General features: G+C 46.8%; 3 protein-coding genes across 8 annotated transcripts in view; 2 read left to right on the top strand and 1 right to left on the bottom strand.

Moving 5' to 3' along the window:
* The window catches only part of LOC103262040 (Fanconi anemia group D2 protein-like), a 7,929-nt gene extending 4,999 nt beyond the window's left edge, over positions 1-2,930 (top strand). The window contains exons 3-4 of one of the 2 annotated variants that reach the window (XM_021713165.1): positions 919-924; positions 2,495-2,930. In XM_021713165.1, coding sequence (XP_021568840.1) covers positions 919-924; positions 2,495-2,566 — 78 coding nt within the window. In that variant the 3' untranslated portion in view covers positions 2,567-2,930. The remainder of the gene's footprint in view (positions 1-918; positions 925-2,494) is intronic. The other variant, XM_008059652.2, reaches the window with a different exon arrangement.
* A 1,241-nt stretch (positions 2,931-4,171) lies between these two features.
* Positions 4,172-7,006, bottom strand: FANCD2OS (FANCD2 opposite strand). 2 transcript variants are annotated; one of them, XM_021713164.1, is made up of 2 exons: positions 6,985-7,006; positions 4,172-4,816 (listed from the first exon to the last, which is right to left on the bottom strand). In XM_021713164.1, the coding sequence occupies exon 2, from the start codon at positions 4,806-4,808 to the stop codon at positions 4,272-4,274; it is 537 nt and encodes a 178-aa protein (XP_021568839.1). In that variant the 5' UTR covers positions 4,809-4,816; positions 6,985-7,006; the 3' UTR covers positions 4,172-4,271. The 2 variants fall into 2 exon arrangements, with proteins under 2 accessions (XP_021568839.1, XP_008057842.1); XM_008059651.2 differs by lacking the exon at positions 6,985-7,006 and adding an exon at positions 6,769-6,800.
* A 9,211-nt stretch (positions 7,007-16,217) lies between these two features.
* BRK1 (BRICK1, SCAR/WAVE actin nucleating complex subunit) overlaps positions 16,218-21,167 on the top strand; it is a 26,329-nt gene continuing 21,379 nt past the window's right edge. For 2 of the 4 annotated variants that reach the window (XM_021713162.1, XM_021713163.1), the window contains exon 1: positions 16,295-16,437. In XM_021713162.1, the coding sequence (XP_021568837.1) occupies positions 16,320-16,437 (118 nt within the window). In that variant the 5' untranslated portion in view covers positions 16,295-16,319. Of the gene's footprint in view, positions 16,438-21,167 lie in introns of all 4 variants that reach the window. The other 2 variants (XM_008059650.2, XM_021713161.1) reach the window with 2 other exon arrangements.

Below are 21,167 nucleotides of genomic sequence, written 5' to 3'. Positions count from 1 at the left end.
AGGTCGAGGCTGTGGTGGCCGGGAGCGGCCACTGCACTCCAGTCTGGGCAACAGAGTGAGACTCCAACTCAAAAAAAAAAAAAAAAAGCAGAATGAGGGAGCTGAGTGCGGTGGCTCAATCCTATAATCCCAGCACTTCAGGAGACTGAAGCAAGAGGATTGCCTGAGGCCACAGGCTTGAGACAAGCCTAGGCAACATGGCGAGACATCCTCTCTACAATAATTTTAAAAATTAGCTGGGTGAACTGGGCTTGGTAGCTCAGCCTGTAATCCCACGCCTTTGGGAGGCTGAGGTGAGTGGATTGCCTGAGCTTGTGGGTTCGAGACCCACCTGGGCAACTTGGTGAGACCTCATCTCTATAATAAATCAAAAATTAGCCGGGCATGAAAGCACACGCCTGTAGTTCCAGCTACGCGGAAGGTTCGCCGGAGCCCAGCAGGTCGAGGCTGCGGTGGCCAGGAGCGGCCACTGCACTCCAGTCTGGGTGACAGAGTGAGACTCCAATTCAAAAAAAAAAAAAAATTAGCTGGGTATGGTGGCGCGGGCCTGTAGTTCCAGCTACTTGGAAGGCTAAAGAGAAAGGATAGCCTGAGCCTAGCAGGTCAAGGCTGCGGTGGCCATGAGCATTCCACTGCACTGCAGCCTGAGTGACAGTGAGACTCCAACTCAAAAAAAAATAAAGGAAAAAAAATGGGAGGATCACTTGAGCCCAGATGTTTGAAACCAGCCTAGGCAACATATTTTTTGTAGAGACCTTCTCTCTACAAAAAAAAAATAAAGGCGTGGGATTACAGGCTGAGGTACCAAGCCCGGTTCACCCAGCTAATTTTTAAAATTATTGTAAAGAAGAAAAATGGGGTAGCCACTGAGTCTTAGTCTTTTTTTTTTTTGAATCAGAGTCTCACTCTGTCGCCCAGGATGGAGTGCGGTTGCACACTCATGGCCATCACAGCCTCAACCTGCTGGGCTCAGGCGATTCTTCCACCTCAGCCTTCCAAGTAGTTGAAACTATAGGTATGCGCCACCACGCCTGGCTAATTTTTTGGTTTATTGTGGAGATGAGGTCTTGCCAAGTGACCCAGATGGTTTCGAACCCCTGGGCTCAGGCAATCCTCTCACCTCGGCCTCCCAAAATGCTGGGATTAGAAATGTGAACCACCTAATCATTTAGGTGAGTCATCTTACAAATGAGTGGTTTAAAATCTCATTAACCAGCCCAGTGGCCCAGCCTGTAATCCCAGCGCTTTGGGAGGCTGAGGTGAGTGGATTGCCTGAGCCCGCGGATTTGAGACCTGCCTGGGCAACTTGGTGAGACCTCATCTCTACAATAAAATTTTAAAAATTAGCTGGTCGTGGTAGCACACACTTGTAGTTCCAGCTACTTAGAAGGCTGAGGCGGAAGGGTCGCCGGAACCCAGCAGGTTGAGGCTGTGATGGCTGGAAACGTGCCACTGCACTCCAGTCTGGGTGACAGAGCGAGACTCCAACTCAAAAAAAAAAAAAAAAATCTGTCATTAGTCTTAGGCCAGGCACAGTGACTCATGTTTGTAATCCCAGCACTTTGGGAGGCTAAAATGGGAGGATCACTTGAGCCCAGATGTTTGAAACCAGCCTAGGCAACATATTTTTTGTAGAGACCTTCTCTCTACAAAAAAAAATTAGCCAGGCATGGTGGGACACACCTGTAATTCCAGCACTTTGGGAAACTGAGGTGGAAGGATTGCCTGAACCCAGGAGGTCAAGGCTGCAGTGAGCTGTGATTGTGCCACTGCACTCCAGCCTGGGTAACAGAATGAGACCCTTACTTAAAAAATAAAATCGAGCCAGACTCGGTGGCTCAGCCTGTAATCCCATGCCTTGGGAGGCTGAGGTAAGTGGATTGCCTGAGCCCGCAGGTTCAAGACCCGCCTGGGCAGCGAGACCTCATCTCTACAATAAATCAAAAAATCAGCCGGGCGTGGTAGTGCGTGCCTGTAATTCCGGCTACCTGGAAGGCTGAGGCGCAAGGATCGCCGGAGCCCAGCAGGCAAGGCTGCGGTGGCCAGGAGCGGCCACTGCACTCCAGTCTGGGCGACCGAGTGAGACTCCAACTCAAAAAAATAAAAATAAAAATTATAATAAATAAATAAAATAAAATCGGCTGGGCTCGGTGACTCAGCCTATAATCCCAGCACTTTGGAAGGCTGAGGCAAGTAGATTGCCCAAGGCTGAGGGTTCGAGACCAACCCGGGCAACTTGGCAAGACCTCGTCTCTACAATGAATCAGAAATTAGCTGGACATGGTAGCACGCACCTGTTGTTCTGGCTACTTAGAAGACTGAGGCAGAAAGATCGCTGGAACAAAAATAGATAAATAAAATAGATAAATAAAAAATAAAATCTATCATTAGTTTTAAGAATCACAGTAGTACAGTTGTCCATCCTGTGGGGGCTGTATTCATGGGGTTGCCAAGAACAGTGACCTAAACTACTTATTTGTCCTTTGCTCCTTAGGACGAAGATTATGAGGCAAGTACTGGAGAAAAGGAGCGAGACAGCGATGAGAGTTATGGCGACTCTGATTAGAACCCAGAGAGTATATTGCCTCCTTCTCCATCTCTGGCAGCCTCTGACAATTTTGTTAAGGATTCCAAAGCTGCTATTTGCCTTTCTAACTGGGAGGATCCTATTTTGTCTTTAAATAAGGGGCTCTCTTTAATTAACTTAGTTGTGGATTTCATAGATTGTCGAACATTAGCAAAGTCTCTAGCTTAGGATTCCTGTGTAGCATTATTTATTGGTTTGGATAAACATCGCAGTGGTACACTGCGAAGTAAAAACTGAGTCATGATTCTGAGCTTTTGGAGCTAATTTTGACATTCTTTCAGTTATTCAAGAATTTAGGTTTATACCAGTGTTACAAATAAATTCTGTTCTAAGTTTTGCCTCAGCTACCTGATTTCTGAATTTCCTTCATTATTTAAGGATTAGGTGGAATTGAATTGAGTTTGTACAGAGAGATAATGGAGACTGGTGCTAACAGTTCTACTGATTAAAATCATGTCTCTTATTTTAAGGACCAACTTCATCTGAGATGAGAAAATCTTTGTGATCTTTCTAGAGTAGTGATCGAACTTCTTGTCAATATCCAAAGAAAGTCAAAAGGAATATTTTGGCACTTTTTAAATTTAGGGGTCTGGGCTGGATGGCTCAGCCTGTAATCCCAGCACTTTGGGAGGCCGAGGCAAGTGGATTGCTTGAGCCCGCAGGTGTGAGAACAGCCTGGGCAACTTGGCGAGACCTTGTCTCTACAATAAATAAAAAATTAGACAGGTGTGGTAGTGCACGCCTGTAGGTCCGGCTACTTGGAAGGCTGACGTGGAAGGATCGCCTGAGCCTAGCAGGTCAACGCTGGGGTGACCGTGAGCGTGCCACTACACTCCAACCTGGGCACTGGAGTGGGACTCCAACTAAAAAAAAAAAATTTTTTTTTTGGTTGGTGTGTTAGTATAAGACCAAAAAAAAGCCACCATCAAATTCATGTTGACTTTTTTATACTGTTTATTTTCATATTCTGAATTATGCTTATAATCTAGTTACAAGAATACTACAAAAGTATTTCTTAGTAGTGGAATATTAGGGGTACATTTCAGCCAAAATGGAGACTCTCATGAGTTCTAGAAAGCCTAGCTTCAGTGCTGCTACCAAGATCTTTCTTGCCAGGCTATAGATACTATTCAATATTTGTTAATATTTCTACCCACTTTTGTGCTCTCCAGTGGTATTCAGGTATGGCTGGTTAGAGTTTTTTTTTTTTTATCATCATTGTTTTGGTGAGGGGGAGGTTATTTGTTTTTTAAGCTAATTTTTACCTATATATATATTTTTGATCCCTTTATCCTCTGGTATATAGAAATCGATACATCTTTTTCCTTCACACTCCCTTTACCTGCAACTCGTTGTGGTCTTAAGTGTTTAAGTGAGTTCACACTAGGCTCATTGGTTTGTATGGTTTAATGGTTCATTAGTACATGTATATTTTGATGCTAGTTTGACTCTCCTTTAAATGGTTGTTCAACTTTACACTGCAAATGTTCTTCCTTGCTGTGTATCACTGGCCCTTTTTTGGAGGGAGAGGAAGGAAAGGGGCTCTCAAATCATCACTACTTGACAGAAAAGCAAGATGGCCAAGACAATGTCATAGTTTCATTTTCATGGACAGGCTTCTGTGTGCGTCAGGTACATACCAAAGGGCATGGTGTGCAGAACCAGGGGAGCACACGAGTTCTCTTTACTTGGAATGTTGCAAGGCAAAGGTGCACTTCTTGTACGTTGCATACAGCAAGAGGATAGAGCGCAGCATCTGTTTGCACATAGTCACTGTCATCTGAATCTGAGGCTCCTTAAGTCCAGTGGGCCACTGGTGTTCCCTGCTAATAATTTTGCAAAAGGCTGACTTGTCTGAAACTCTGAAGGTCCCGGTCCACTTTGGCGGCTGAACCGTGATGACCCTACCAAAGACAGAATCCACTCCACTGAGGCGGACAGGCTGGGGCTTCCTGACCAGTCCTTTCTTGTTGTTCATGGTTCGGAGCTCTGATGTGTGGCATGGTAACTTGGGACTCACACCAGTTTCCACGAATGGGCTGTCTAGGACTAGAGTGACCTCTTGAAAGCACAGCTGCACTTCCAGATCAGAAGGGGTGTGTGAGAAGCAGGGGGAGGCCCTAAAGGGGTGCTTGGAGGAGGGTGTAGGTGTTGTATGCCGCAGCCATTGGAAGCTCTCATCCAGTGGGGTCCATGGTGACCAGAGCTGGTATCCTGCCATTGTCAGTCCTAAAGGAGAGGAATCAGAACATGGAATTTCTGTGGCATGCTTTTGATGAGGGCATAGCTGTACAAATTCCCATCTCTTTGCTCATGATTGACTTAACTTTCTAGGTAGTTCCCACAAACAGATTGCAGCAAATGTTTCAGTATTAGTAATCCTCTAAAGGGCCGTAGGGAATGGGAACAAATGTTGAATCTAGCAACTACTGTGTGTACTAAAACTTGTTTAAACCTTTTCACACGCCTCTGGAAGTAGGTTTTAACCCCATAACCATGCAGATATGGATTTGTTTGAAGTGGAATATCCCAGTCCACCTTTAGGCCCTATGTGTGTTGTTAGCTGCCAATGACAAAATCTATGTCTCTGAGGTGGCAGAGGCTGCTAGGACTTCACAGTGAGACCTTATCATATTTGACATTAGAAGAAGCTCAGAAGGATCACATCTTACCAATATTTGACTCTAGCACCACATACTTTACACCAGTGGTTCTCAAAATATCCCTGGGCTAACAACTTCCGCATCATTTGGGAACTTGGTAGAAATGCAACATTTTGTGCCTCACCTCAGACTTACAGAAACAGAAACAGATGGGACCCAGCAGTCTACATTTATACAAGCCCTCAAGGGACTCTCTTGAACTGTATCTTTCAAGAACTTCTTGTGCTATTCCTTTTAAGCAGCCCTAGCTTTCACTAGCCTTCATCATGGAGATAGTCAGCTCCTGACCCTAAAAGCCTCTGTTTTCTAGCAGAGTCCTGGGCTACTTATGTACCACCTCAGAGAGCTACACCAGGCTGGAGGGAGAAACTCTTCCAAAGACTGTTGAAGTGTTTTTGTTTTTCTAGGTATGAGTTTTTATTGTTTTATGTTTTTTCCCCCCAAGTATGCCACTTAACTATTTATTTTATTTATTTATTTTTAAACATACTTTATTATAAAACTGTGGGGTACAGTTAAGGGTTAGGTATACAAATGTGCATCGTTCAGGCACCCTTGTTGATAAGGGGTGTCTCCCCTTATTGTTTTATGTTGTGGCTTTTTTTTTTCATCTACCAGAGACCCACTGGTTAAGACTGATTTTTTTCCTTTGAAGATAAAAGAAAAGGCTGTGAAGAGATTGCTAACTCAAAGTTTTTCCAAGTAGAATTTGAATTGTCCATTATTCTACTTCAAAATCGCCAGTATATAAAGAGTTTTACTGAATTCAGGTCCCTTTTATTTCTAGCCAAGTGTATTTCTCCCAAAAAACGTAACAGCGTCATATCTGATCCCATTCCATCTAGAAATGCTATGAAAAGTTGGCACCTTCAACACAGTTTGTGTGATAAAAGTTTGTTTTTTAAAAGAAATGGTCAGTGATATTTCAGACCAGAAGACCTGTCCCGGACAATGGCTAGTATGAAGAAAATTTGTCACTTTTTTCTAACTAGTGTGTTTCTCATGATTTATGTAGGCTCTTTGCAAATTACTGTAAGTGTTCAGGCCCAGCTCAGTGGCTCACGCCTGTAATCCCAGCACTTCGGGACGTGGAGGCGAGAGGATTGCATTAGTTCAGGGGTTCAAGACCAGCCTGGGCAACTTGGTGAGGCCTGTCTCTTCAATAAATAAAAAAATTAGCTGGGCTGGTGGCATGCCTGTGGTTCCAGCTGCTTGGAAAGCTGAGGTGGAAGGATCACATGAACCCAACAGGTTGAGGCTGCGGTGGCCCTGAGAGTGCCACTGCACTCCAGCCTGGGCGGCAGAGTGAAACTCTGACTCAAAGAAAAAAGATGCTTCACCCCATCCTCACCACCCAGAAGACACTATCATCTACTCCAGAAGGCTTGAATTTAGGAAGTTTGGTCAAGCTTCTCTAAATAGCTTCCAGATAGAGGACACCTGGTTCTACTTGTCAAAAAGGTTTCACCTTCATACTGATCCTCTGGCTCCAAGGAACCCACCCCTTGAGTTCCCCACCTGGGAAAGGGAAGTAGAGCCAAGATGCAGTTGAGGTCTGCAAACAGACCCCCAAGGGTCTGGAGCTGCCCCGGTTCTGGAGGCTCCCCACTCCCCGCCAGAAGGGGCTTAGCCGCCGAGTTTCCTACCCAGGGGCAGAGGCCTGATGGCTCTGGTCGAGGCGGAGGAGGTGGTGGGAGCCCGAGCCCGGCCCCACCATCCAGGCCAGAGGCTCACCTGCTGAACTCCGCAGGCCGCACGCTCCAGAGTGGCTGCCGCTGTTCGCGCGCATCTGTTCTCTTCCCGGCGCCTGGCAACCGCCTTTGTGACCCGGGACCGCGGGAGAACCCGAGCGGAAGGCTGGGGCTCGAGACGCACCTCTGGGGGACTCCCCACCCCCACTTCCTTGGGACGTCCAGTCCAGGACTCAGGCATCAGAAGAGCTAGTTCAAATCCCATTCCTTCCGCTGTCCTCTCCACCAGGACATACCTGTGTGCCTTGGATCAGGTCACAGAGGGCAGACCCTCCTACTTCAAAGACTAAGGTCAGGGACCTGTATACAAGTCCCAGGGCCTGTATTTAGGATTAAAGTTATTCTACTCATTTTACCCAGCTTGGTGGGTATTCCGGCTGAGGGACTCAGGGCCCTGAAGGCTTTTGTTGCTCTTGGCATCCCAGTGCAAGGAGACAATTTATAGATGTTTGCCTATCTAGAGAAAGAATAAGTTCTTTCCTTGACTTTCGGACTGAAAAAATTTCTCTGTCTTATGTTAAACCTCAGAAGGGCCCCTGCCATGGCAGGAGCCTATAATCCTAGGTACTTGGGAGGCTGAAACTAACTTGGGCAATATTTTTTGTCTCAGACGAAAACCTTTTTTTTTGGTTTTTTTTGCGTTGGAGTCTCACTCTGTCGCCCAGACTGGAGTGCCATGGCCGCTCCTGGCCACCGCAGCCTCGACCTGCTGGGCTCCAGCGATCCTTCCGCCTCAGCCTTCCAAGTAGCCGGAATTACAGGTATGCGCTACCAGCCTGGCTGATTTTTTGATTTATTGTAGAGATGAGGTCTCGCTGCCCAGGCGGGTCTCAAACCCGTGGGCTCAGGCAATCCACTCACCTCAGCCTTCCAAAGGTGCGGGATTACAGGCTGAGCCACCGAACCCAGAAATTATTTTATTTATTGTAGAGATGAGGTCTCGCCAAGTTGCTCAGGCGGGTCTCGAACCCGCAGGCTCAGGCAATCCACTCACCCCCTCGGCCTCCCAAAGCACTGGGCTTACAGGCTGAGCCACCGAGCCCAGCCAATAATTTTCAACTACAAAACTTTTCCCAGTTCACTTTTATTTTCCTCTTGAATAAAAGAGACACCTGTAATTTTCTTTTCTTTTTTTAATTTTCATTTTATTTATTTTTTGAGTTGGAGTCTCACTCTGTCACCCAGACTGGAGTGCAGTGGCACCCTCCCGGCCACCGCAGCCTTGACCCGCTGGGCTCCAGCGATCCTTCTGCCTCAGCCTTCCAAGTAGCTGGAATTGCAGGCGCATGCTACTACACCCGGCTACTTATTTATTTATTTATTGTAGAGACGAGGTCTTGCCAAGTTGACAAGACTGGTTTCGAACCCGCGGGCTCAGGCAGTCCACTCACCTTGGCCTCCCAAAGTACTGGGATTACAGGCTGAGCCAACCGAACCCAGCCCACATTGATTCTTATACCTGAATTCATGGAGATTCTCAAGTTCTGCGAAGTGTATGACCAGCTAAGGATGAAGACAGGGTTCTGGTTCCCATATCTGAAGGCAATTGCCACCCTGAAGGATTCTTTGTTGTACCAATATTCTTAAAGCTGGCCTCTGAAGCCCTGTGTCACTCATCAGAAACAATTCCTACAGTGAAGAGCTACCCTGCTGGCAAACCCACATAACTAGAGGACTGACAGCAAGCTGTAAGGCATCTAGCTAAAAGCTAGGCCAGGTGTGGCTCACACCTGTAATTCCAGCACTTTGGGAGGCAAAGGCAAGAGGATTGCCTGAGTCCAGGGGTTCGAGACCAGCCTGGGCAACTTGGTGAGACCTCGTCTCTACAATAAAGCAAAAAATTAGCTGGGAGTGGTGGTGCACGCCTATAGTTCCAGCTACCTGGGAGGCTGAGGCAGAAGGATCCACCTGAGCCCAGCAGGTTGAGTTTGTGGTGGCAGTAAGTATGCCACTGCACTCCAGCCTGGGTGACAGTGAGACTCCGACTCGGGAAAAAAAAAGCTGAAGTTCAGAGGAATCATCTTTATGCAAGCACAGCATTATATCCTTGAGTCATTGGAAATTACAGGGGATGTCAGGCATATTGGAAGTCAAGCAAAAGAAGAGCTGAGTCTGACTTGTCCATGGAAGAGGATAATTCATTTTTAAAAGTTGATAGCTGGGTGTGGTGGCTCAGCCTGTAATTCCGCACCTTTGGGAGGCTGAGGTGAGTGGATTGCCTGAGCCTGCGGGTTCGAGACCCATCTGGGCAACTTGGCAAGACCTCATCTCTACATTAAATCAAAAAATCAGCCGGGCGTGGTAGTGCATGCCTGTAATTCCGGCTACTTGGAAGGCTGAGGCGGAAGGATCGCCGGAGCCCAGCAGGTCGAGGCTGCGGTGACCAGGAGCGGCCACTGCACTCCAGTCTGGGCAACAGAGTGAGACTCCAACTCAAAAAAAAAAAATTGTTGGCTGTAGGCCAGGTGTGGTGGCCCATGCCTATAATGGGAGGCATACTTTGGGATGCCAAGGCGAGAGGATTGCTTGAGCCCAGGAGTTCGAGACCAGCCTGGGTGACATAGCAAGACCCTGTCTCTACAAAAAATAAAAAAATTAGCTGGGCATACTAGTGCACACCTGTAGTCCCATCTACTTAGGAGGCTGAGGCAGAAGAATGTCAAGGCTGTGGTGAACCGTAATTGTGCTACTGCACTCTAGCCTGGGCAACAGGGTCTTAGAGTTAAAAAAAAAAATCTGTATGAATACATAGGAGATCTCAGACACACTTTAACCTGTTCTCTTTTCTTTCTTTTTTTTGAGTCAGACTCTCACTCTCGCCCAGCTGGAGTGCAGTGGCACGCTCACGGCCACCATAGCCTCAACGTACTGGGCTCAGGCAATCCTTCCGCCTCAGCCTTCTGAGTAGCTGGAACTACAGGTGCCTGCCACCACAGTTGGCTAATTTTTTAAAATTTATTTTATTTTATTTTTATTTTTTTGAGTTGAAGTCTCATTCTGCCACCCAGGCTGAAGTGCAGTGGCATGCTCACGGCCACCGCAGCCTCCACCTGCTGGACTTAGGCGATCCTTCCACCTCAGCCTTCCCAAGTAGCCAGAACTACAGGTGCGCACTACCACATCCAGCTAATTTTTTTTTTTTTTTTTGAGTTGGAGTTTCACTCCGTCACCCAGACTGGAGTGCAGTGGCTGCTCCCAGCCACCGCAGCCTCGACCTGCTGGGCTTCGGCAATCCCTGGCTACCACGCCTGGCTGATACTTGATTTATTGTAGAGATGAGGTCTCATCAAGTTGCCCAGGCGGGTTTCGAACCTACAGGCTCAGGCAATTTACTCACCTCAGCCTCCCAAGGCACGAGATAACAGGCTGAGCCACCGAGCCCGGCTCCAGCTAATTTTTTGATGCATTGTAGAAACGAGGTCTCACCAGGTTGCCAGGGCTGGTCTCGAACCCGTAGGCTCAGGCAATCCTGAAGTGCTGGAATTACAGGCTGAGCCACCGAGCCTGGCCTATAAAAGCATTTTTATAAATTATAAAATTCTCTACTGGAGTAAAGAACTGTTGGTAATGGTTTCTTCCCAGTTACTACTAAAACGAATCTAATTTTTTGGCCACATTTTAAAATAAAATAAAAGGTATTTATTGTACACGATTGTAAATATTCCCTGAAACAAGAATAAAACTTTTCATATTTCACTACTTTAACAAATCAGATATTGACATTTTTGGTATACATGTCTTGTATTTAAGCAGACATTTTTTCTTAGTTGCAACTAAATGAAAAATTGTATTTTGTTTTTCCATTCGATTTATCCTGTGTTTTCATGTTGTCCTAGTGTTAATAATTAGCAGTTAGTGTCAGCTAGGTATGGTGGCTTGCACCTGTAATCCCAGTAATTTGGGAGACCAAAGCAGGTAGATTGCTTGAGCCCACAAGTTTGAGACTAGCCTGGGCAACATAGCGAAAACTTTTCTTTACAAAAAATTTAAAAAATTATCTGGTGGTGGCGTGAACCTGTAGCCCCAGCTTCTTGGAATGCTGAGGTGGAAGGATCACCTGAGTCCAAGAGGTCGAGGCTGCTCTAAACTGTGATCATCATGATTATACCACTGCACTCCAGCCTGGGCAACAGAGTGAGACTCTGACTCAAAAAATAAATGACTGTATCAGCCAGGTATGTGGCTCGTGCCTGTATTCCCAGCTACTCTGAGGCTGAGGTGGATCACTTGAGCCCTAGAGTTTGAGACCAGCCTGAACAACATAGTAAGATCCCATCTCTTAAAAATTTTTTTAAAAATTGATTGCAAGCCGGGCTCGGTGGCTCAGCCTGTAATCCCGCGCCTTTGGGAGGCTGAGGTGAGTGGATTGCCTGAGCCCGCGGGTTCGAGACCCGCCTGGGCAGCGAGACCTCATCTCTACAATAAATCAAAAAATCAGCCGGGCGTGGTAGCACGTGCCTGTAATTCCAGCTACTCGGAAGGCTGAGGTGGAAGGATCGCCGGAGCCCAGCAGGTCGAGGTTGCAGTGGCCGGGAGCGGCCACTGCACTCCAGTCTGGGCAACAGAGTGAGACTCCAACTCAAAAAAAAAAAAAAAAAATTGATTGCAATCAGGTGCAGTGGGTCAAGTCTGTAATCCCAGCACTTTGGGAGGCCAAGGTGAGAGGATTGCCTGATCCGAGGGGTTCAAGACCACCCTGGGTAACTTGGTGAGAACTCATCTCTACAATAAATAAAAAAATTAGATGGATGTGGTAGCGTATGCCTGTAGTTCCAGCTATTTGGAAGACTGAGGTGGAAGGATCACCTGAGCCCAGCAGGTCGATGCTGGGTTGACTATGAGAGTGCCACTGCATTCCAGCCTGGGTGACAGAGTGAGACTCCAACTCAAAAAAGTAAATAAATAAATAAAATCGATTGCATAATATTGATAGCATTGCCTTCAGTGTCTACACCATTCTCATTTATAGACACAGAGTCTCATTATATTTCCCAGGCTGGCCTCAATCTTCTGGGCTCCAGTGACCCTCCTGAGGCAGGGAACACTTCCCCCAAGCCTAATGAGAGGAAGACCTTCCCAGGACAGAGCAGGGGTCCTCCCCTTAGTACAGTAAGATCAAGTCCTTCCCAGAATAATGAAAGAGTCCTTCTAGTACCATAAGATAAGAACTTTCTTGGAAGATCTGTGTTAGCAAGAAATACAGCCCCCAATCTGTAGTGCGCATGTATAACTCTAACCTCGAGCTGTGAAATACCCAACTAGCCCGTTTGATACTAATATGTAAACCTTACTGGGGGGACAAAGAAGCTAAAAATGTAAAAAAGGCAATGCCCCCTGTACTTGGGGCTCAGCCTTTGGATTTGAATCCACTAAGCCAGCACCGGCATGAATAAAACTGCTTCCTGACTTCGGTGTCCCGACTCTCTCTCTAAAATCCTGCTACATTTCTGGTGCATTGGCCAGGAATCGGGAGATGGAGACGTGTTGGGAGCCAACATCTATAGCTACATGGCTGAGGTCTATAAAGGCCCATCTGGAAGATCGCCTCTGACATAGGATATCACTTATACCTATAATATTGGCATGTGATTAGTGACCAGTGTGCATACATGGCAGTAAAACTTATAAGTAAATATTAATATGCCTGATGGAGAGTGCACAGCAGAATTATTTTTCTCTGTCTTTCTAAGTTTTACTTCTTTCTAGATATTTTTAAACTTCTATTTCCTGGTAGACTGGGTAATCAGCTCTTGTTACCAAAAGCAGTCTCCCCTAGGGCTAAAATTAGAAACTAAATAGTTTTGTCAGCCTGCCCCTAACCAGGCAAAACGTTTTCTTTTGTTTCGTTAATTACCAAAACTCTGTCTGCTTCAGCCCATAGCCACCATCATGGCGGCCATGCATTTCCTTGTTCAAGAGTGTGACAGCTACTATTTGATTTTTAGAGTAGACTTGTTAGGATAAAATATATACATATACACTCATAGTTGCGTAAATTTATGCTTGCTGTTTTGTTTCCTTTTGCTACATTATTCAAATATAATAGTTACTATAAGATTTATAAAATAATTAATGATGAGGTATTAGCTTAATAGGATATAGCATAGTATTAAAGGTCAATCATTAGATTATATAAAAATTAAAGTTTAGACATATAAAACTTATATGAATTATAGTAAAGTTTGGTAGTTTAAGAATAAGTTTTAACTGAGTTATAAGGCATTACGTTAAATCGTAATAGGATAATAGTATAACTAACAGCTAAGTCATTTAAGTAAACTTATAGATTATAGTATAGTGTTAAGTTGATAATATTAATCGTTAAAAATATTAGGAGTCAGTGAACTTGGATTGAACCTAGAGTTAACTTAGAAAACTTTTTTGTATTAATCAGGGTTTAGAACAAAGAGTATAATATGAATGATTCGTTGAACATTATGGAAAACACTTTGAACGATCTGTATTGAAATTGTGTGCCTGTGACCTTAATGTGGGTTTTGTGAAGCACGACAGGCGTCATGGAATTCGAATTGTTTGCTTGGAACTTGCAAATCTGTGATGGTCTTGTGATGCATAGTTTGTAAAGCACGGAACTTGTGCGCCCCCAGCAAGTGATTATCACACTGCTGGAGGGTATAGAAAATGGTATATAAGTTGGAAGGAGTCCGAATAAAATTTGGCTTCAGTCCTGATCAGACTGTTCCCAGAAGAACTGCCTCCGAGTGGTCTCTTCTCGCCGTCCAGATTCTCCGGTGCGGGTCCTAACCCACCCTTGGTCAGTGCTGGTCACTGACAGAGACAGTGTTATCACCTCCCTTGTCACCGGGGTGAGACCCCCAGGACACCGGAAGAGATGACCTCACTTGGTGCCAGTGGACCACTTGATCCGCAAGGCATTAGCCCTCCTGGCATGCTGAAGGGAGGACTCCAGGAGCTCAAAGGAAACGGTGAGGTCCAGGAACCAGTCAAGGGAGCCATGCCCGTCAGATTGATAAGAACCCAGGTTCAATTTAGCAGACCTGCCACTAAGAGGCAGAAAGGGAGCCTGATCACCTCCCAGAGTTGCCTGAGTCATCCCACAGGGGGACAAAACTATAACTCTAAGGCACTGGCAGCAGGTTGGAGATGTGCAAATGTGAGTGAACGAGACGTCACTTAATGGCAGAGCGAGGGCTGTAGCCCTGATTTGGTTCCAGTGGTGACCTTCACATGGCTAAAGGGCGGGAGTAGATTTGGGGTCCAGCGGTGATCTTCTTATGGTTAAACAGTGGGAATAAGTCCTGTAGTGGGACTGAAACCTGGCTGGGGGGTTATACCATTCGTCTATTGCCAGAAGACACCAGAAATATCCCTGTGAGGGGTATGGCTGGTGAAGGGTGAAGGGCTGTTCCATCCTCTTACCCCACCATTCCTTCCTGTCTTTTGTTTGTTTGTTTTGAGTCGGAGTCTCACTCTGTCACCCAGACTGGAGTGCAGTGGCCGCTCCCGGCCACCGCAGCCTCGACCTGCTGGGCTCTGGCAATCCTTCCGCCTCAGCCTTCCAAGTAGTGTAAACTACAGGCATGCTACCATGCCCGGCTAGTTTTTTGATTTATTATAGAGATGAGGTCTCGCCTGCCCAGGTGAGTCTCGAACCCACGGGCTCAGGCAACCCACTCACTTCAGCCTCCCAAAGGGGCGGGATTGCAGGCTGAGCCTCCGAGCCCGGCTTCCTTCCTGTCTTGTGTGTGATTGTCCTCTTTTAGTGGGAGGAAATGGGTGGCAAGTTGAGTAAGCTTACTCCCTTAGAGCGTATGGTAAAGAATTTCAAAAAGGGATATTCAGGGAATTACGGTATTAACTCCCAGAAAGCTTCAGACCCTCTGTGAAGTGGACTGGCCTTTGCTTGGGGCGGGGTGGCCCTCTGAGAGGTCACTAGACAAGAGACTAGTTAGTAAGGTGTTTGACATGATTGCAGGGGATCCAGGCCACCCAGACCAGTTTCCCCACATTGACTGTTGGCAAGATGTAGTCCTCTCTCCCCCACCTTGGATGAAAGTCTGTCTAGAAAACAGCTATAGCATCATGCTGGCCCAAGCAACAGCTCCCTCAAAGTGCCGACCAGGGTCAAAAAAAACCATTCTGCCTGAGGAACCTGAGGAGACCTCCCGCCTTTTGTGCCTCTGTACCCCTCATTGCCCTCGCACCCCCTGCAGTTGCTACAGCTGAAGCTGTGCCACAAGCTGGTCTTAGCCCAGAATCCACCACTTCCCCAGGATCGTCCGAAACACCTCAAGCAGCAGCTACTCCAGAACCACCAGTGTTAACTCCTTACACCCCAGCAGGAAGGCATCAGAGAAATTTTGCTGACAGCTCCCCTCCCCATGGATGTCAAGAGGCTTTACAACTACCGTTAAGGGAAACTAGAGGGCCCCTATACTACAATCTAGATGGCCAAATCCAAGGGGGGCAGTGTACTTTTATATACCAGTCTTTTACCACCACTGACCTTTGAACTAGAAACATCACACCCCCTCATATACTGAGAAGTCTGTATATACTGATTGATCTAATGCAGTCCATTCACAGTAGCATCAAAAATAATAAAATGGTTAAGAATAAATTTGGCCTGGCTCAGTGGCTCAGTCTCTAATCCCAGCACTTTGGGAGGCTGAGGCAAGTGGATTGCCTGAGCCCGTGGGTTTGAGACAAGACTGGGCAGCTTGGTGAGACCTCGTCTCTACAATAAGTCAAAAATTAACGAGGCATGGTAGTGTGCACCTGTAGTTCCAGCTACTTGGAAGACTGAGGTGGAAGGATCGCCGGAGTCCAGCAGGTTGAGGCTGCGGTGGCCGGGAGCGGCCACTGCACTCCAGTCTGGGCCACGGAGTGTGACTCCAACTCAAAAAAAAAAAAAAGATGTTTTGTTCATTTGATGTCGCTAAAAGGGATATTTAAAATGACCCGTATTTAGAGTGGTTTAGTGGACTGTGCCCATCCCATCGCTGACACAGACTGCGCAAACTGAGCTAGGAGTCTCTGAGCAAGGAGGCGACGCGAGCCCACGCGCCCCCTAGTGACCACAACAGCCAGAGACGGGCGTGGGCGAGTGGCTCTGGACGCATGCGCACTCTATCTTTCCCGCCTGCGTTGAGGCATGTTTTCATAGGTGGGGGAGCCGAGCGAAATCACCGGGGGTGACGTGCCGTCGCGCAGGCGCACCACATGCCCGTGGGCTCGTGGGTGCCCAGGGAGCTGAGTGTGGGCTGGCGGCGCAGGCGCACTGGCGGCCCGTAGGGTCGGCGCGCCTGCGCAGTCGCTCTTCCTTGGGCGGCCGCCATGGCGGGACAAGAGGATCCGGTGCAGCGGGAGATCCACCAGGACTGGGCGAACCGGGAGTACATTGAGGTCATCACCAGCAGCATCAAGAAAATCGCAGACTTTCTCAACTCGTTCGGTCAGCGGGCGAGCAGGGAGAGGCGGGGAGGAGGGAGGCCGCAGGTGGTTTGCAGAGGCGCCGAGGAAAGCTTGGAAGGGACTCTTCCGGATCCTTGGGCTCTTGCTGGCTTTCACTTCCTCCTTCGGGCCCCACCTTCCTCCTCCCGCCGGGATCCTCCGGCTCGGCTAGACTGTCCCTGACAGTGCGGTTGTTCTGCCCTAAGCCGTGCTCATCGGCTTCTTGCCATCCCCCGGACCCGTTCCCAAGGCCTTTTCCTGACACATCAGGCAGCCCCGCCATCGGCTCCTGCCATCCTCCCCGGACCCGTTCCCAAGGCCTTTTCCCACATGTGTCAGGCGGCCCATCCCCGCTCCGTGTGTTTTCTTCTCTTCAGTGGTCTCCCTGTCCCTTTGGTGCTCTGCTTCCACTCCAGTCCCCTCTTACCCAAAGTGCGCTTCCGGGACCATGTCACTGCGCTAAGGACACTTAACCGTTCCCCTTTCGATCAAGTCGAAACGCTCTAGCGTCATAACTTTGGGTCGCTCCTTCAGCCTTTCTTGTCCATTCCTTCTGTCCCCGTGTATTCTTTGCTACGAGTGGAAGGAGATGAGGTCAGAGGTAAGGCCAGGGCCTTGGACATCCTCTGTATTGCGGTATCTAGCTTATAGTAGATGTTCTGTCTGCTTCTAGCTGGCTCTTCAGAGTTAACACAGGTCAGGTGCCTTCAGCAGAGGGACAGCCTTAACGACAGTCTTTCCTGGGCATGGCCTGCTTTTGACAGTTTTAATTCTTTTTTTTTTTTTTTGAGTTGGAGTCTCACTCTGTCTCCCAGACTGGAGTGCAGTGGCCGCTCCCGGCCACTGCAGCCTCGACCCGCTGGGCTCCGGCGATCCTTCCGCCTCAGCCTTCCAAGTAGCTGGAACTACAGGCGCGCGCTACCACGCCCGGCTAATTTTTTTTATTTATTGTAGAGATGAGGTCTCGCCAAGTTGCCCAGGCGGATCTTGAACCCCCCGGGTTCAGGAAGTCCACTCACCTCAGCCTCCCAAAGGCGCGGGATTACAGGCTGAGCCACCGAGCCCGGTTACAGTTTTAATTCTTTATGCATTCTTTGTTTCCTTCTGGACAGCAAGCCTTAAACAGACTCCTACTCCCTATTCTCCAAGTCTTTCTTTCCGAGAACGTGGCACTAGATAGACTTGTAAGATGCAGGGATGCCATCTAGTGATCTTTACCCAACTAGTGTATTTTGGCTCCACTAATTCAGCAGCATTAAACAAAAGATTAAATAGGGGAAACTGATGTGTTAAAACATTTTTTTTTTGAGTTGGAGTCTCACTCTGTCGCCCAGACTGGAGTGCAGTGGCACGCTGCCAGCCACTGCAGCCTCAACCTGCTGGGGTGATCCTTCCGCCTCAGCCTTCCAGGTAGCTGGAACTACAGTCGCGCGCTACCACACCCGGCTAGTTTTTTAAAAAAATTTATTGTAGAGGTGAGGTCTTGCCAAGTTGCCCAGGCGGGTCTCGAACCGCTAACTCAGGCAATCCACTTGCCTCGGCTTCCCAAAGTGCTGGGATTACAGGCTGAGCCACTGAGCCTGGCCTAAAACATTTTTAAATGAAATATTTTCTTAGGACTGGTGAATCCTAAGAGTATAAAGTTGACAGAGCTAGAGTTTTGTCAGAAAGCATCAGCAAGAGAAACTAGATCTCAATACAAGGCTCTCTTTTTTAAGACACTGAATAAGAACCATTTCCTAGCCGGGCATGGTGGCTCACGCCTGTAATCCCAGCACCTTGGGAGGCAGAGGCTAGAGAATTGCCTGAGCCCACAGGTTCAAGACCAGCCTGGGCAACTTGGCAAGACCTCGTTTCTACAATAAATAAAAAAAATTAGCTGGATATGGTGGCATGTGCCTGTAGTTCCAGCTACTTGGAAGACTGAAGCAGAAGGATCACCTGAACCCAGCAGGTCAAGGCTGCGGTGACGTGAGCATGCCACTGCACTCCAGCCTAGGGACAGAGTGAGACTCCAACTAAAAGAAAAAAATATATGTAGTGGATGAGTCTTGGGATTGACTGAAAATTTAAAGATATTTCTTACAAGGAAATAGCTGTTCTGCGATTATTATATTGTGTGTGAGTGAGTTCACTTTACAATAAATGGGGAGTAAAGACTTTTTACTTGGGATTTAGAAGCCTCATCTTTTGGGGTCAGAAGAAATGCCTTTGGCTTAGGTCATTATTCTGCCTTAAAGTGATAATAATGGACAAATGTTTGGATTAATTACTAGGTGGTTTTTGAAGACTTAGAAAGTTAATTTAGAGAAAAGAATAATTAATTACAAATAAAGAAGAATAGAATTATAATGTAAGCTTAAAAGTTAAAGCAATTTCCTGGGCATGGTGGCTCACACCTATAATCCCAGCGCTTTGGGAGGCTGGGGCTGGAGAATTGCTTGAACCCAGATGTTTGAGACCAGATCAGCCTGGGAAACCACACCTTGTCTCTATAAAAAATAAAAAAAGAAAGCAAGAAAAGTAATGCTTTGGTACAAAGATTCAACAGGAGTTTATTTTGGAGAGGCATCTGGAGTTTTTTGAAAATGGTAGCAATCCTGCAGCCCTTACCCTAACCACAAAGAGTCTGCATAGACCATGTGTTTTGGAGAGGAAACTGTTTTTTCCAAGATAACTAATGACTTTCTGAACAGCTCTAACCCTGGGAATCCAGCTGTTGAGAGTGCAGTCACAATCTTTGTGATTTCTCTTTCAGTGTTGGAAGACCACCTGAACCTAAAGACACATAGATCATAATACTTAATAACATCCTAACACTAGGCATATTCTGTACTTGGGGACGTTTCTAAAGATAGATTGTTGGAGATTATAGCTTTTTATTTTTTATAATTTTTTCTGATTCTAAAGCTAATATGTGCAGATAAGTTTAAAGAAAAAATTAGAGAATGTGGCTATTTTTTACAATCTCAGATTTTATACTAAGCCTATTGTGACTCCAGCTGTGTGTCAGACACTGTGTGAGAGGAATAAGACTAAATGGGTATGGTACCTACTCTTAAAAAATGTAGAATTCAACTGGGCTCGGTGGCTCAGCCTGTAATCCCGCGCCTTTGGGAGGCTGAGGTGAGTGGACTGCCTGAGCCCACGGGTTCGAGACCCGCCTGGGCAGCGAGACCTCATCTCTACAATAAATTAAAAAATCAGCGGGGTGTGGTAGCGCATGCCTGTAATTCTGGCTACTCAGAAGGCTGAGGCGGAAGGATCACTGGAGCCCACCAGGCGAGGCTGCGGTGACCGGAAGCGGCCACTGCACTCCAGCCTGGGCGACAGAGTGAGACTCCAACTCAAAAAAAAAAAAAAAAAATGTAGAATTCTTCTGGAGAAATGAGACTTAACTGCAAAAACAATTCAAGAGAAAGGCAATGTTGATTTTTGTAATGCTGAGATTATATACAGTAAGAGTTCAGAGAAGGAACTGTCTGATAATGGCATTTGTCAGCCATGATGATATATACACACCACTAAGCACCATAATAAGAACTGGCATTTTCAATTACAGTCTGATGATAATGTACACGTAAGTTGTGCTCTGGCTTCTGATTTGTCTTGATATTTTTAATTTGAACCAGTGTATACTTATTAGGATCTGAAATATGACCAGTTTCTGGCACTGAACATTTTATATTTTTCGACAGTGTTTATGCATGCAGGACGGTTGCATAGTACTGCTCTTAGATTCTGATTCATTACCAGATCGATAATTAGAACAGAACAACCATCCAGAAAGGAACTCTCTCTCTCATTCCTTCCTCCTCAGTAATTTTGATATGGCTCTTTCAAAGGAAATTATAGGTTGTCTGAGATGATTTTCATGCTCTTACTCAATAATATTTGTAATGTGCTTTTGACCTTCCAAAAACCAAACTGAAAAGAGATTTGGTCCTGTTGGGCAGAAAGTGGCAGTGTATCAAAGAAAAAAGAATACTGAGGTACTCATACTCAGGGTAGACTTGGAATTTGAGGAAGCAGCACTTGGAGACAAAAAAACAAGATTAAAAAGAATAAAGAAGCCGGGTGTGGTGGCTCATGCCTATAATCCCAGCACTTTGGGAGGCAGAGGCAAGAGGATGGCCTGAGCCTAGGGGTTTGAGACCAACCTGGGCAACTTGGCAAGACCTCATCTCTATAATAAATTAAAAAATCAGCCAGGTGTGATGACGCATGCCTGTGGCTCCAGCTACTCAGAAGGCTGAGGTGGAAGGATCGCCTGAGCCCAGCAGGTCGAGGCTACGGTGGCTGTGAGCTTGCTACTGCACTCCAGCCTGGGCATGGTAGCTCACACCTGGAATCCCAGTGCTTTCAAAAGCTGAGGCAGGAGGATCACTTAAGCCCAAGAGTTTGACACCAGCCTGGGCAACATAGCAAGACCTGTCTCTTCCCCCTGCCCCAAAAAAGAAAGAAAAAATTAGCTGGGTGTGGTGGCACATGACACCAAGGTTACAGTGAACTATGATTGCTCTGATACACTCTAGACTGGACAATAGAGCTCAAGATGTGTCTCTAAAAATATATATATAAAATTTTTAAAAAGCCAGGCTCGGTGACTCAGCCTATAATCCCGCGCCTTTGGGAGGCTGAAGTGAGTGGATTGCCTGAGCTTGTGGGTTCGAGACCCACCTGGGCAACTTGGTGAGACCTCATCTCTACAATAAATCAAAATGAGCCGGG

This window comes from Carlito syrichta, unplaced genomic scaffold (assembly GCF_000164805.1).
Source record: "Carlito syrichta isolate Samal-C Ts95f unplaced genomic scaffold, Tarsius_syrichta-2.0.1 Scaffold304318, whole genome shotgun sequence".
NCBI classification, from domain to species: Eukaryota; Metazoa; Chordata; class Mammalia; order Primates; family Tarsiidae; genus Carlito; species Carlito syrichta.
The sequence above is the reverse complement of the archived record's forward strand: the minus strand, read 5'-3'. Positions and strand labels throughout refer to the sequence as shown.

What these genes read in the sequence shown, in the direction of transcription:
- FANCD2OS (XM_021713164.1), bottom strand. Translation starts at nt 4,808, where the DNA reads ATGGCAGGATACCAGCTCTGGTCACCATGGACCCCACTGGATGAGAGC.